The sequence below is a fragment of the Paramisgurnus dabryanus genome, chromosome 11, assembly GCF_030506205.2.
Source record: "Paramisgurnus dabryanus chromosome 11, PD_genome_1.1, whole genome shotgun sequence".
NCBI classification, from domain to species: domain Eukaryota; kingdom Metazoa; phylum Chordata; class Actinopteri; order Cypriniformes; family Cobitidae; genus Paramisgurnus; species Paramisgurnus dabryanus.
Window position 1 is genome coordinate 1,324,150 of NC_133347.1, and position 16,236 is coordinate 1,340,385.

The window sequence follows — 16,236 nt, forward strand, 5'->3', positions numbered from 1 at the left end:
CAACTCCGGAATGGTAATGTTAATTAATAAAGATAATAAATTGTTATTAATCATTATTTCTTCATTTCTTTGGGTTTATTATAAGCAGACAGTTATATAAAACACGTAGGCTAACGTTACTTTAGTAGGATTTGTATATTTTATTTTGATTTGTTAAAATTAAATTAATAAATTACATGTTCTTTCATAATTTTACATTTAAAGCAAAATATTAAACATTACAAACACGCGTATCCAGAGCACGTGCTCTTCTGCAACGCCCAAATGCATGAAACAAACACTCCCATCTCTGGAATAGCCTGCATCATTTTAATCCTGTCCGAATCGGTACATAAAATCACAGACGTCCTGGGGGACACGTTGAAACTCAAACGTTGTTTGGAAAACTAATCCCGTCCGAATAGTGCTTTAAATCTGAGGGTTTATCTGAATCTTTTTTATGATGTCCACTTCATCTGAATGTGTGTACATTACAACACAAGTCATCTCATTTAACCCTGACCTATATTATTAGTTATTATCATTTCACAGGGACAGAATGGATTGGTACAAACTAAACTAAAATTGACAGAAATCAGATGATGACTTTTATAGGTGTTGTATTGTTACTATCATTTCAAATGTTCTGTTGATGATTATGTGATTTATCATTTTATTGTTTTGTAGTAAAATCATACTTTTATCTTGAAGCTTTCGAGATACAAATGTTCTTTCATCTGTGTGACTCAATGAGTTATTAAGTGCAGGGAAGTTATTAATTAATTTACTTCTATACCATTATTATCATTCTTGCTACAAACATCGGTGTCCCGAGAGAAAGGTGCGATAAATTATAAACAAACCCACCCAATAATTATCTTTTATGATTATTTTCACAACTGCTTTTTTCATACTGTATGATAAACATAGGCCAGAGATTAATGTGCATTAGAAAGCAAGATTTTATGATGACCTTTGACATGACAGATACTCAAACCCAGTCTGACAGTAAAGTGTAAAGCTCTGTACAAGCAGAGAAGGACATTGACGTAATCTCTCTCCGTTTCATTCACTTCTGCTTCAGATAACGTGAGCCGATACGTGACAGAATTACCGTTTGGTACGGCTCAAGGTTCTTGCAGTATTGATTTTGCAGGCACATTATTAATGAAACGGTCCAATGGGAGGGTACCAGAGCGATTTATGTTGCCCTGCACATTACACAATCCTAAACTGTGTCATGTGGCTGTTTTTCAAGTCACAGAAGGCCGTTTACAGCTTCTTTATGAAAATAAAGAGTCAAGTCTGTTATGCAGAGCAATATCATTTAACGTGTCATACAGTGTCTAATCATTTTACAGGAAGTCATCCGTTCATAAACAGGGCTGTAAAAAAGTGGGGTTTTCAGCTTATATCATAAAGAATGTGTTTTACATTTGTTTTTTCTATTCGCAATGACAATATAACAATTGATTTGATTATGAATTAATTCTACACATTCACTAAGAGTATAAACTGTTGCAAGAATGAAATAAGAATGCAGCAGATGTGTCCTAACATGAATTAGTGCAGTAGTATACTTCACGTATGCATACTTCACATACATACACCTGTAAGGTGAACGAGGACACAATTCATGTAGCAGCTCAAGAATGCCGTATATGTAGGATAATATTTACACACTTTATTCATGCATTAGACAAAACAAGCAGAGCCTTTTTACAGAAATCATATTTCCATGAGTAAATCAATCCATCAAGATTTCTCAAGCCCAGCGGTTATAATGATGAACTATAGTGACAATAACAGAACCTGTTCAATACTTTAAATACTCGTGCAGTTTAAACACAAGAAATCTGTGCAAGCACTTTATTTACCTCCGTGTTATTAACAACATCATCATCAACAACAACAACAACAACAACTTTCTTCCATGTAAGAATGTCAATATAAAACCTCCAGATGTAAAAATACTAAGACCAAATGTTACCATATATGTTCCCCTTTATGTCAATTGCTGGCAGCGAAAGATTATTTTCAATGTAATTGCTCATCTTTGCATTAAATCTAAAAGCATGTGGAGATTTCAAGACCAATTTAAACAGAAATCATCCATCAGAATAGAAAGTGCTGCTGCATTATGTTCATCAAGTCCGTGGATGGGTGGAATGAAAGAAAAGATGAGTAATTGCTTTTGATAATTTACACACTTCACCCAAACAGCTCTCATCCGTAACAGTACAAAAGAGGAATTACACAGGTCACAGACAAACAGGAATGCTTGGAGAATCTTCTGAAACCCATGAACAAAGAACAGATTCACAGCTTTATTCATGACCGCACTGCCGTTCAGCCGCATTGGCCGATGTGAATCTAGACTATGATTAAACATCTTTGATTACCACTAAGACTTTTAATCTCTAAAAGTGTTCAATCACTGCGCGGGTTTTCAATGTTGCTGCCGCATCGATTTTTTGTAAAAAAAAGTCAATTTTGTCTGTGAGCTCCATTGAACGTCGTCGTTTTCTCTCTCAGTTGTTTTCTTGTGAAATGGTGGTTTCCTGTAAGAAACGTGGAAATCCAGTGGTTAATAAACCTTTAATAAAGCTTTAAGCAAAGAAAAACAAATAGCAGCAGGACGGGCTGATCAATACTCTCGTATCTTATCTTATCAAAGTTCTGCTCTGATGTTGAAACACTTTTGTCCAGACAGCAATGTCCTCAAAGCAGCTTATGCAACTTCTGAATGGATAAGAGCGTGTAGTGTATATGACAAAACTGGAGCACATGTGCAAGAAATTAATCTGCAGACATCTGGAGGACTGGAAAACACTTTGGGGATCCTGGCACTGGTGAGGGGGTTTGGCACCGGAGGTCTAATGCAGCTAAAAGGAATGTTGGCGTCTTTAAGAGAACATACAGTTCTTTCCTCACGTCTCGTACGGTTTAGTGTTTCTACAAATTCTTGTGACTAATATATTGATAAGATTGTTTCTCGGTTATCTCTAAAGAATGACTTAATAAACTATCAGGTTTATCCGCAGAAATGTTCAGGATCCATTCATTGACACAATCGCACTGGAGAAAATGCTTTTAAAGGTTCTAGCTGCAGAAATCAAAGAGTTAAATGAAATGATCACTGGACTATACTTACATACGGTGTCCTTTCCCCAAATTTACTCCAGAAGGTCATCTTGACGGTGTTTTTGTGTCCAGTTCTCTGGTCAAAGGTCTGGCACGTCTGAAAGGGGGGGCTGTAGAGGTGTAAACTTACAGCACACTCAGTATGACTGACGTTCTCCACCCGATGAAGACCGATGGAATCTGAAACAAACATTTCATTTCACGTGAATACAGATCAATCTCACTTACATAATGTAGGAGTTTTATTGACCTTAATCGCTGCATTATATTATTTTGAATCTCCCTTTTGCCCTTTTGATATCAAGTCAAATTACGTATGTGATTAACCACCTGTAAGTTAGTGATTGATGAATTACTGAGCAACATTCACAAATGTACAATTTCAGTCTGCTGATAACTCAACCAGTCTTACCATTAATGTATGCACACTGGTTTTCCAGTAAGATTTGCTGAGATTTCTGGACCATGCCGCCCTGCGGGGATCCCTTTTGATCGGGCCACTCAAATAAAGTTTCCTTCAGTTGTCCTTGGAGAAGTTTCAGGAAACAGTGGGAGTCTGTGTGGTCGTGGATGCTGCTGCGATGGTAGAAGAGAAACTCAGAAACACATCAACACAGTCGGACTTCATCATTAGCACAGTGTTACGATATGACTGCCTCAGAAACGCATACTTCCCTACTATTTAGTATGTACCCGAAAAGTAACCGGATAACCTTATAGTTCCAGCAAGATTCTGAAGCATTCGATGGACACTTTTCTACCCATGAGGCCATGGGAGAGGATTTGTGAATGGAGGTGACGAGACACAACTGACACCATGTTAAATGTAGTATGTCAGGATTTCATTCGTACCACATAGAGCGTATTTATTATGAGCTATTTACTGATTCAAATAAGTTTTCAAAGAAGTGATTTCTGATGCAGTCTATGTGAAATCTGTGCATTCAGTCTTAAAGTAATAGCAGACTAACTTGCTGCTGTCTAACTTGCTCTCGATCGCTACTCTGTTTGAAACTTAACATTGTAGTTATTTTGTGTAGACAGTTGTGTAGTATTGTCTGTATGTGTGTTGTGCTTCGCACGGCTACTCTGTGCGAATGAATCTGATGTTTGTGATCACTGATCTGTCATCATTAGAAGAAGTACAAGCTAAAAGTCATATATCTGAAAGATGTCATCTGAACAAGTTATAAATCTGCTAGGTGTTTGTTTGACATAGATGTCTTATCTGTTAAGAGGATAAAGTCACATCTTTGCTCCAGTATTTAACCCCTTCAGATGTTAAAGATTCCTTCTGATATTAAACTCTTGTTTTAGCTCGAGCTATCTCGCGTTAACTTTTTAACTGGAGACTCCTCAGTTTGAGCTTTCATTGATTTAACATCAGATGATTCCTCAGATGTAATAAATTGACATGATGTTTCCCAGATGATCGTCGCTTAAAACATCTAGATAAAAAGTATAAACTCTAAGCAACTGTTGACTAATGGTACAAACTCTGCAGCAGCCCACACATGCCATGTAAGTTAGATTTCCCGTGAAATTCAACTTGACCAAGCAAATAATCATTATTATTATCAGCTTACTGATGTGAATCTGGGTTAGGTTTTGAACACAGATTGGTTTTTTTATTGATTTATTTAGTCAAGAACTGATTTTGTTTATTTTTAACTGAATAAAGTTACGGATTGCAGCTTTAATCAAAGACAAAAAAGAAATATAAAAAGTGATTCACTGCTCTTAACTATTTCACTTTTGTCACTTCTTCTTTCTTCATTTTTAAAGATGAATCTATAATATTTTGTGGTTTTTTTTACATTTGATTACTTTCTTACATTTCTGTGTCTGAAAACGAGGGTAAGAAGCTAAAAAGCACTTTTTATTTCATTTTGAAGGATCCTACCCTGGATCCTCACGTGCAGAATGTTTTTATTATAGTTTATTTAGTTTATTCCTAATCATTTATTTACATAATCATTTTATAATCATTAGTTATCCATATAATTGTTAATTTGATTATTCAATATTATTTTTATTATTATCAATTTTCATTATTATTATTTTTATCATTATATTATTGTTTATTAATTCATTATTATGTTTCAATATTTTATTATATTATTCATTCATTCACTATATTTCTATATTTTATATGTCTTATTGATTTCATTGTTGTTCAGTCTTATAGTGGTCTCACGTTTGTGAAGTTTCACGAGCTGTCCTGTCTGTGTAAACAGATAAAGAGAATGTTTATGGAAGCTCAAGGTTTGTGGGATGTTGCTATTAAGCAGTTTTGGTATAACAATGAATGTTGAATTGTTGGACGAGGTTTGAACATTGAGACATATGAAACTGAAACTATCCATCAATAAAACTCTATTCATCTAAACCTTTGTCTCATGTCCTGCTTGTGTTCTTCTCTAGCAACATCTTTACTGACAGAAGCCTGTTAAACAAGTTAATTTATATTTTCTGACGTGATCTGGCGTCCAGGGCTGGATCGTATAATTTTTATTTTGTCTGGTGTAGAGACTTGATCTAACAGTTTGTTCAAGGTTGATTTCATTAACCCTAACCCTTTTTATTAAGATTACATGGCTCAAAAACACTTATTTTATTTCATTATGATTTTTTGTAATGGTGCTGGTAAAAATTCAAACCACTTACCCAACCAAGACAGTAGAAAATAACCCCAGGCCAGCGTTAAGCCTCGCATGGTCACAATTTATGCAAATATGACCAAATTCATGTGTTGTTTTTGTCTATATTTTGTTCGGTTTTGTCTTAAAGAAACCCCACTGCAAATTAACCCATGCGCTTTTTTATAAAGTTACATCATAAGATAACATCTTTGTTGTTCTGGAAGTTTTATCAGTCCTGTATTGTGTTTATTAACAGGTTTTAGTATATTATCTCTTTTTATGACAGTGCTATGGGAAGACATTGGACCCCTTTATCAGGTTATTAATATTTCTAATTTATTGACTCATGCTATCTGTTTGTTTAATTATTAATCAGCGATGTCTAAGCATTATTTAGCTTATAGAGCTAAAACAGTTAACTTCAAAACTCAAGTGATTTAACTAATGTCATTCATTCTTACCTGCCGTGTCCTTCACCCCAGCACAATATCATCAGGTTGAATTTGTCATTTCCCTCATCAACAAGATTCCTTGTGTACCTATTCAGACAAATTCATACTTACAATCACGTCAATCAATCACATGTTGTTCAGCATAAAGCCAGCTCAAATGTATGAAGATGGTTTTTAATTTTCTTTCTGTACTGTCAGTCAATTCATTTAGGATTATTCTCACAAGCCAGATAGCACAGGTAAGATGTCTGCTAATAATCTGGAAAACGTCTGTTGTGTAAAAACATCTCATAAAGGTCTTGAGGTCAATTCACATTGATCCAACAAATCATCAATATGAAAGCCCTGTAAGTAAATAAGACTTTGAGTGTTGGGGTTTGTTGGGGTTGGATTAGTTTAAATACAGTCTCAATTTTCAATAGGTCTATATGACATCTTTTAGGAAAAATCTTAAATTCAAACACAGTCAAATAAAAAGAAATCATCTTTTAGATGTAAATGCAGACATCAAATGGATGTATGTGTGATATTAGAGTATTGTAATCACTTGACTGTTCACACTCAAAATATCTCAGACGAAACAGATCCGTCTGGGTTTAATTTCAGTGTGGTGTAAAGATCCAGAAAGTTCTGTGTAAAGGCAATATGATGCTGTGTTTATCTCAGACTTTATTTGATTTGGAAAAGCGCAGCGGGTGTGAGTTTAACGCGGAGCTCTGATTGGTTTGGATTCAACTACGCCCCCGACAAGAAGCCCCGCCCACAGACTGACATCAGCAGCACGACATCAGCGGAGAAAAATACATTTTATACTACACAAACATTACTATTTTCAACTGTTTGCATGCACTTTTTTGGGGTTTTGAAGAATCAAATGGACAAATGTATATATTCACAAATGTAAATTTGTAAAAAAGCCTAAAGAAATTGAGCATTTTATTGATTCAATAAGATTTTCTTTAAAGCAAAATGCACTTAAAACTGAAAATCTGTCCTTTGTTTAATATTTTACTGTTAATTCTCCCTAGCATATTTTTGTCTTTGTTATAATATTGTTACTGCCAAGCATTTGATTGATGGTTGTTGTCATTTCAATAATAAAACAAAACTACACAAACATTTTTACACAAGATCGCTTGTGCTTAAAATTATGGCGATACCAGAAAGATAGATCGACTTGCATATAAATCTTTTTTCTTTGTTATTGCAGAAAACATTTTGAGGGATGACGGAGAGAAAACAGTTAAACTTTAATTCGTGTTCGCCACATCGGCAACAATCGCATCCGGCAAACGCATCATTTTTTAAACACATTTAAAGAATAATGATTTCAGTCATCGTAATGCAAATACATTATATTACAAACATAAATAAATAATGAAATATACCTGTACTGGTCGAATTTAGCAAATTTCATCCATTCTTGTGGTTTACTTTCATAGGCTTCCATGATGCTCTGCACCTCGTCCACATTGATGGAGTCACTTTCAAAAATCTTGTGGAGAGTTTTAATCAAATCATCTAAAGACTCGGGTTTGACGACTTCAGTTTGCTCCATCTTCAGTTGTTGTTGTGCTGATGTTTTTTTAGGTTCACTGAGAGACTTCAACCTTTTATACATTCAGCGAACTTTGATGGACTGTACCACTGCCATATGGAGACATTCAGAGACATTTACAGCAAACCAAAATACAAACAAACACTGAGTGCAAATACTGAGCGCTTTATAATAAACAGAATCATTAAAACAAACAAAAATTATGATATTTCTATTTACTTATTTCGATTTACCTCCCGATCTACCCCCACTTTAAACTTGGATTTACCAAGGGGGAGGTGTGTGTGCGCGCGTGCGTGCGTGCGTGCGTGCGTGTTTGTGTGTGTGTGTGTGTGTGTGTGTGTGTGTGTGTGTGTGTGTGTGTGTGTGCGCGAGCGCGCGGGGAGTAACTTTCTTCAGTTCATTCACTATCTAAAAGAAGAGCGATTTTGATTAGTAGTTAAAGTTCATTTCATAGTTTATATTTTTTCTCAATTTAAGTGTGCTTTATTTAAACTGTACATTTGCATTGCCAAAGCATTTGCAGCTGGGCTGCGTACAAATAGTGCAAATAAAAATAAAAATAAAACAAAAGTATATAGTGCAAAGGTAAAAAAGTAAAAGTAAAAAGTAAAATAGTAGTCTAAGTTAAAGAAATAAAACAAAAAGTTTAACACAAAGTTAACTAATACATTTGAAGTAGATCAAAAACGTTCATAAAAGTTGTCCTATAAGACAAGAGCGGCTTTAAAACAACTTTTCGGAAAGGTTCTGATCCACTTCAAATGTTGTGTAGAATAAAGCTGTACATGAAGTATCTAAACATAGGATTATAAACATCAACACATAATAAGGGACAGGATTAATAGAGAGTAAACCTTTAAGAAGATTTATTCTTTAGTTTACGTCCGTAAAATCATAAAGAAATACACTAAGGAGATGAAAAACAAGACCTTTCGTATTACAAAGTATGATTTCCCAGTCATGTTGGGTATAATTCAGTCACAGTGGGTTTAGGGTTTAGGGCTCTCACGCCATCAGGTGGTGGTGGTTAATGACAGATTTCATCAGAACCTAACCTTATTGACACTGGCAGTCTGCTGTCTTTATACTTGAAATAAAAATTATTAAATCATACAGAATACTCAAAAACATACGATTACTAAGATTTAAGAAACATTTATGTGATATGTTAAAAACTATGATACTTTCGTGCATTATGAATAATAGCAATATAGTAGCTATGCGAGTTCTAATCATGTGCCTTACATTTGATAACATTAAGGATGTCTGAGCAATTATTAAGCATAAAAATGAATCAAACCCTTACTGGAAAGTCACATGTATTTAACATGTGCAAATTCACAATTGAAATGTGTGTTTTGGGGGAAAAAATATGAATCCTATGTGACTTCCCATGTGAAACACGTCAAACCCATGTATTACACGTGAAATCAATGGGATTACCACATTATGCACAAGTGATCACATGGGGTTTAAACAAAAATGTTCCAAAAATACACATTTCAAATGTTTTTTCACATGTTAAATTGATGATATTCACATGTGATCACATGATGTTTTTGTAGGGGATTACTTGTCAATTGTGTATTTTTTACAAATCATTATAACAATAACTCAAGTATATAACTATCGATATTATAAGTTACACTGCTGCCAAGTTTGGTTGAGAACTTTAAACGTTATTGTGTATTTTTTTTTAGTAAAATCGCATTCACTTTTCATATGTGCGCTTGCCAGGACTAATATGACGGCACCGTTAACGACAATCGAGCGGCCAATTGGCGGTCTATTATTTGCTAGGTCTATGGTTGCGGACGTCACGCTGACAGTTTCCGGTGTGCACTCTTCCGCTGTGGTGTGCGCGTGAGTGAGTGTCAGATTCCTGTAACTATTAGTTATTGATTATTTGAAGATTATTAATCTCTTACACCGCAGCTGGAAGCGTTCATCCGTAAACATGATTAAAGCCATTCTGATCTTTAACAATCATGGTAAACCACGACTGTCGAAATTCTACGAGCATTACGTGAGTAAATCAGCTGCTGTTTATTATTATTATTATTATTATTATTATTATGAATGTTATTCAGTAATTGTTGTCTGTTAATTGAACATGCACATTAATAGTTTAACATTACGCGTTACTTAGCACCAAGAGTTTACATTTATTTCTGGATTTGTCGTAGCTAAATATAGGATTTGAAATTATAATGTCGCAGATATATAAAGGATGAAACACGGTGCAGTGAGTGTGTTTAAATCCCTTTCTTCTTCTTCTTCTTCTATTTGATAAGTGTGTGTAAATAAATAGAAGTCCTTTGAAATATTAAAAAGGTTCAAAGTTCATCATCTAGAGTTACACGATCAGTTTTCACCTTCTGTTTGTTTTATCAGCTCAGTCTAAGCAAACACCAAAGACGAATATGAGCTTCACAATAACACCCTGTACAAAATGTAAAGTAATATAAGCACAAAAGCATTTCTTAAATAGTTTCAGATCTTATACCATCAAATAGAAATCAACACATTTCTCTCTTTAGAAATACAGATAAAACAGTTTGTGTTGTGCTGTTAACCCTATAGGTGACATCTGTTAATGTCCTCGTGATCTGTGTTCACAGAATAAGATAATCTTTCATTATTTGTATGTGCTGTAATGAATCAGAAAGAGAAGAGATGCACGTGATGTCTCATAAACATTACAGTTTAACAACACGGTGATCTTTAACACTTTTCTTTTAATGTTGATCTTATTCATTTTTTGTGTCTGTCTGTCTTCTACTTTATTTAATGTTGTTTTGTAAAGGCTGTTAACAAGCAATGCAGGACCTGCAGTGAAGATTTATTTGTTAATAAAATAATGACACATGGGTGAAAACACATTGCAGGTCAAGAGTTTTGTATTTAACCCCTAACAAACACAAACATTTAAATGTACTTTAAATACCCTAATATCACTCACAAACAAAACTCTACAAATAAACTTTGCTTTAGCAGTTTTGTGGCGGTCTTCAATCCTGCAGAGTTTAGACTCCAGCCCATCTGAAGCAGCTGATCTGTGGGACGGCTCGAAACATTCAGACAGATGTGATGGAGTTAAAGCTAAACTCTGCAGGACCTCATGAAGGTTGCCAGCGTGGCATTTATTGTATGAGTGAAACAGCGCCATCAGCTGCTCAGATTGAGACATTTCTCTGAATAACTAAAACTTTCTGTTTTCAACAGACTGAAGACACAGAACAACAAATAATAAGAGAAACGTTTCATCTGGTGTCCAAGCGAGATGAGAACGTTTGTAATTTCCTGGAAGGGGGGCTGTAAGACTCACAATCCTTAAGATTTTATATATTAATGTCATTTTATCATCTGCTCATCGTGTGATATCACGTGTGTTCAGGTTAATCGGTGGCTCTGACAACAAACTGATCTACAGACATTACGCCACGCTGTACTTTGTGTTCTGCGTGGATTCATCAGAGAGCGAGCTCGGCATTCTGGATCTGATTCAGGTGCTGATGTCCTTGTGGCTTTAAAGTCCTCTTGTTTGTGAGGCTTCTGCTCATGTCTCTGTGTTTGCAGGTGTTTGTGGAAACGCTGGACAAATGCTTTGAGAACGTGTGTGAATTGGACCTGATTTTTCACATGGATAAGGTAAAGCATTGATTCACGCACACAATCGAGTGTTTTTGTATTGGATGACGAGAGGTTTCTTAATGTGACTGCAGGTTCACAATATCCTGGCAGAGATGGTGATGGGTGGGATGGTTCTTGAAACTAACATGAGTGAAATCATCACGCAGGTGGAGGCTCAAACCAAGATGGAGAAATCAGAGGTGAGCATGACGATCGAGCACGTGTGAGCTGGCATGTGTGTATGTGTGTGTGTGCGGTACGCATGTCCCAGAATGCCGTTCTGTGATGCTGTTTGCTCTGGCTGCTCTTCTGTGATGAATCTGAAGATCAAACTCTCTCTGTGTCAACTTCTTTGCTTTTCTGCCATTACGAGAAACAAAAGTGGCGTTCGGTCGAATGAGGCTTTATTACTACAGAGAGCATGTTGTAAGTGTCTGGGATTATTTTACTGAAAACTGAGCACAATGTTTATTTGATTCACACACACACTCAATTCAATAGACAACAGATGCAGTCATTATATCATTAAAGAAAGTGTTACGACCTTCAGGTAAAGCTCTCTTTATTCTCATCACCTTTTAATGTGAGTTATTATTCTCTGTAGTAATTTGCTTAAAGAAAATGAAGTGATACAAAGTAACTATTCCTGCATTATGACAGGATTGTGTCTGAATGCAAAGCTTAATTTTTTTAGGGCTTTTCCTTCTGATTTTAAGGGAAAATTAAAACCAGATCAGTTTTTAGCACTTGATATTTAATGTATTGTTTTTAATACACATGGTGTTTACAGAAACAGCCTTCTGTTGAGTGCTGAACGCAGTATAAACCGTTAGATTTGATTGACAGCTGAATCGGTTTCAGTATTTTTTGTCCCATGGGAAATGGATCTACCCGATGGCTTACTGCATATGAATGTGTGCGCATTGATAGGACACACGTCACCTTTAAATGAATGAAATGTCTGTAAACTGTTGTAACTATCTCTCTTCCTCACTGTCTCTAGTTTCTCTTTCTGCAGACGTTTATCTTTCAGTCTCCCAGGCAGGACAGGTAGACACAGGTACTGCTGTTTATTTAACATGCAATACTGCCCTAAGTGTGGCGCGCCGTCTCAGGACCAACATTCCTAATCCTCATCAGGACACAAACAATTCCTACACACGAGAATGCATTACTGAAGCTCATGTGACGAAATAACTTAAGATATTAAGATATTACCATTACAAACATATTTCGTCTACTGGTTTTGATAGCTGATAGTGCCTACGTGCACATAGACTCGGATCAGATGTTATTAGAACATATACTGTAGTGTTTCTGGTTTAAGACTGTAAATCGCCACCAGTCTGAGCAGGTCATTGTTATCCGAGGATTTTGGCTGTAAATGTGTTGTTGGGAATGTTAGTCCTGAGGATCACAGGTTAGAATAGAGCAGATCTGTCTCAGTATTGACCCAGTAGATCTTTAGCATATGGAGCCAGACACCATTAGTGTAGTTCACAGACACAAAGATATTGTTGACAAAAATACAATGAGAGCTAATGTTTGGTAAGTACAATATGCCGATCTCTCCTGTTGTTTTTGCTGTTCAGTGTTTGTCTGAGCACTGTCCCATGATGCATTGCTACAGCTGAACAGATGGCAGGTAAAGACTGACTGCTTGATTATAAATTACTAAACAGGAGTTTTCTGCCAATTTCAAATAAATGAATTAAATGATAAAAATTTAAACCAGATTTACCGTTTCATGATAGAAAACTGAAAACACATTCAGTTCCGACTCGAGTAGGCGCTGTTTTGTGTTTGTGTTTGTCATTCACACGTTGCACACATAAAAACAGCTTTACTAATCTGAACCTGTCACTTATCTGTGTATTGTTCTTTAAAATTTAAACTCTTCATGGTCTGAACTGAATGCTGATCAGCTCAATGTAGAAAGGCAGAGAGAGCCGCGCATTTCACTGGGAAAGCAAGAACTGGCGCTCGTGGGCCGATACAGGCGACACAGAATCTATACAGATATGCTAGGCAGCTGCTAGATTTGTTGTTATATAAGATAAAATAAATCTTGGGATAAAGTTAGTAAGTTGGCAACACTGCCAAGTAAACCCCATCCACTGATTAACATAGAATTTGCATATAAGTTGAATTCGAAACCCATGAAATAAAAGGAAACATAAAATGAAAAATCAACTTTACGTTTTAATTAGTTTTTTTTGTCACCATTATTGTGTGACCATTAATAAATAAACCTTTAAAAAATTGACTTGCAGTTTCTATTTCACGTTTAAATGTTAATTTTAATATTGGAAAACTTACCTCGAGATTGTAGTGAAATGAATTCCCAAATCATCAATTGCATTTTATTTTAAAATTTAACAGGGGGAGATGTATTATCACCTTGAAAATTAAATTGAAATAGTTTCATTTAAGTTTCAATTTTGCCACATATTTTGCGTACAGTTTTCCATAATGAAATGGTGCATCAAGTTATATTTTATAATTCATTTATTTATATAAAATTAACTGAAAAAAACCTTCCATACTTATGTGTTTGGGTATATTACAGCTAATCCAATGCCATACACGATTAAATCAGCTTTTATATCAGAATCAGACTGACAACCAAATGCAGTCAGTCAGTCTTTACTTGTGCTTATCGTCTAGTTTCAATTCAATGAGTCTTAATTTCTTTATTGAAATGTTTATGATCTTTATTTTTTTAGCACTGAAACACAATTGCTATATGAGATGCATCTGATAGTTAAAAAGGTGGTGTGCAAGTCAACATTACCAGCAGAGCACAGTAGGCATATAAAACATTACAGTTTCACCAACTAAACTACACTACACTACACACAACATGGAGCAGGTCTGACAACATGTTACCTGTATCTTTATTCATTTGGAGTTTATTGCAATGATCTTAGAGAAACGGAGCCAATGGTTGGATTTACTGTGTAGTTAAAGGTGCTCTAAGCGAATTGAAGCGTTTTAGACCATAAAACATTTTTTGTTACTTACCGGAAACATCTCCTCACTATCTGCTTGCTGCCTGTCCGCTGATCAAACTGTAAAAAAACGCGATCTCTGTAGACAGCCCAGGCTTCACAAACGGCAATATCAACACAGTGGCCAAACCTACAAACAGAAACCATAACAAAGTGTTCCAGCCAATAAACGACAAGAAGGATTTGGGGGTGGGGGTTGGTCGCGTTCATGAAAGCACGGAAGGGAGGGGGAGGGGGAGGAGTTAGCTACGCTCTGTCTGTTTGAAAACAGTTCAAACATCAACAGGAAGTGACGTCGCACATTATTCGCTTAGAGCGCCTTTAAACGAGCAGGTGCGTGACGTCAGCATCCGATTATTGAGGGATCTGTAAAACAGCCCATAAAGTTTTGACTTGAATATTTCGTTTGAGGGGAGCTTTAAGTTTTAAAATGCACCATGTTAAAGGGATCGCTGTTTGCGATACATATGTCCATCATTTTTCAGACAAACACATTTACAGTTATTTTAGAAAATGGCCTAGATCTCCCAGTTTTTAAAATGTACGGATATGGGGTCCACCTGCTTCTAGCCTAAAGAATGTGCATCCATCCTTCAGAAAAGTAATCAAAACGGCTCCAGGGGTTTAAATATGGATATTTCTGTGAACAAACCACATTGATTACCCTCAGAAGACCTTCAGAAGAGCCGTTTGGTTTTATGGTTTATCGTTAAGTATTTGTATCGATCAGACTCAATGAATCGTTTGCACATAATGATTCTTTACACAGTGAATGAAAGTCGACACAAATATCATCATGATGAGTTATTCCTCCCGTCATCTGTATCAGGTTTACTTCAGTCTTTTCTTTACACGTTTTCTGGCTTTCATAGTTTTTGCTTGCCAAAATCACATGATTGTTTTCTTTCATTATCCCTACATTAAAATTATTCTTTGATTACAGCTGAAGGTGAAATGTGAGCATGCGCAAAACATCGTGCCTGTCTCTGTATGTATGTATTGTATGTGATGTCGAGCATTTAGCGTTTGGATTGACAGATTGTGATCGTGTGTGTCTCTTTGTGTGTCTGTGTGTGTGTTCAGTACATTCCCCATGTTGAATTAATTGTTTGTGTGTGTGTTTGTGCGCATGCACAGGCTGGTATCGCGGGGGCTCCGGCGCGCGCCGTGTCGGCCGTCAAGAACATGAACCTTCCAGAGATGCCCAAGAACATAAACATTGGGGACATCAGCATCAAAGTGCCAAACCTGCCGTCGTTTAAATAGTGCACTACTGTGACTGTGTCTTTACAATCAAACTGTGTTTACCAGAATCAAAGCAAAACTCTTTCTACATGACCGATATGAAGATGTACGAAGTATTTATTGACTCCTCTTTGCTGCAGGTCACGTGTGCGTGCGTGCGTGCGTGTGTGTGTGTGTATAATCATCACAGATATGGAGGTTGTGTGAAGTATTTATTGTGTGTGTCTCAAACCTAACAAACATTCCAGTATGGAAAATATCTAAATGACCATGTCTGCTTAATGATATCGCTTATAGTCTATGTATGTACTATTCAGAATATTTTATATATTATTTCTCTTTTCTTACGCAGTTGGATTTTAATTGGTGCATGTATTTCCTTTATGCGACAAAATAAAGTGGCGGAGTATTTTTTTTCTTTGCAACTAGGTTTTGTCTTCATTGTATCACTGTCTAAAACAATAAACACTCAGATTGGTATAACACACAAGCACCCAAAAAACACCAACAAGCCGACATCTTACTTCACTTCATGGGTAAATAAAGGACTTACATTCTCCCCTGCGAAA

General features: G+C 35.9%; 2 protein-coding genes across 4 annotated transcripts; one reads left to right on the forward strand and one right to left on the reverse strand.

Moving 5' to 3' along the window:
* Positions 1-1,648: 1,648 nt before the first annotated feature.
* On the reverse strand, positions 1,649-7,814 carry cdo1 (cysteine dioxygenase, type I). Its single transcript, XM_065270322.2, has 5 exons — positions 7,606-7,814; positions 6,227-6,304; positions 3,536-3,699; positions 3,134-3,303; positions 1,649-2,540 (listed from the first exon to the last, which is right to left on the reverse strand). Exons 1-5 carry the CDS (start codon positions 7,773-7,775, stop codon positions 2,511-2,513), a joined length of 612 nt encoding a protein of 203 aa, XP_065126394.1. The 5' UTR covers positions 7,776-7,814; the 3' UTR covers positions 1,649-2,510.
* Positions 7,815-9,600: 1,786 nt separating this feature from the next.
* Positions 9,601-16,097, forward strand: ap3s1 (adaptor related protein complex 3 subunit sigma 1). 3 transcript variants are annotated; one of them, XM_065248050.2, is made up of 7 exons: positions 9,601-9,804; positions 11,004-11,095; positions 11,176-11,287; positions 11,358-11,429; positions 11,504-11,611; positions 12,415-12,471; positions 15,560-15,694. In XM_065248050.2, exons 1-6 carry the CDS (start codon positions 9,736-9,738, stop codon positions 12,463-12,465), a joined length of 504 nt encoding a protein of 167 aa, XP_065104122.1. In that variant the 5' UTR covers positions 9,601-9,735; the 3' UTR covers positions 12,466-12,471; positions 15,560-15,694. The 3 variants fall into 3 exon arrangements, with proteins under 3 accessions (XP_065104122.1, XP_065104123.1, XP_065104121.1); XM_065248051.2 differs by having other exon boundaries at positions 12,430-12,471; XM_065248049.2 differs by lacking the exon at positions 12,415-12,471 and having other exon boundaries at positions 15,560-16,097.
* Positions 16,098-16,236: the final 139 nt, after the last annotated feature.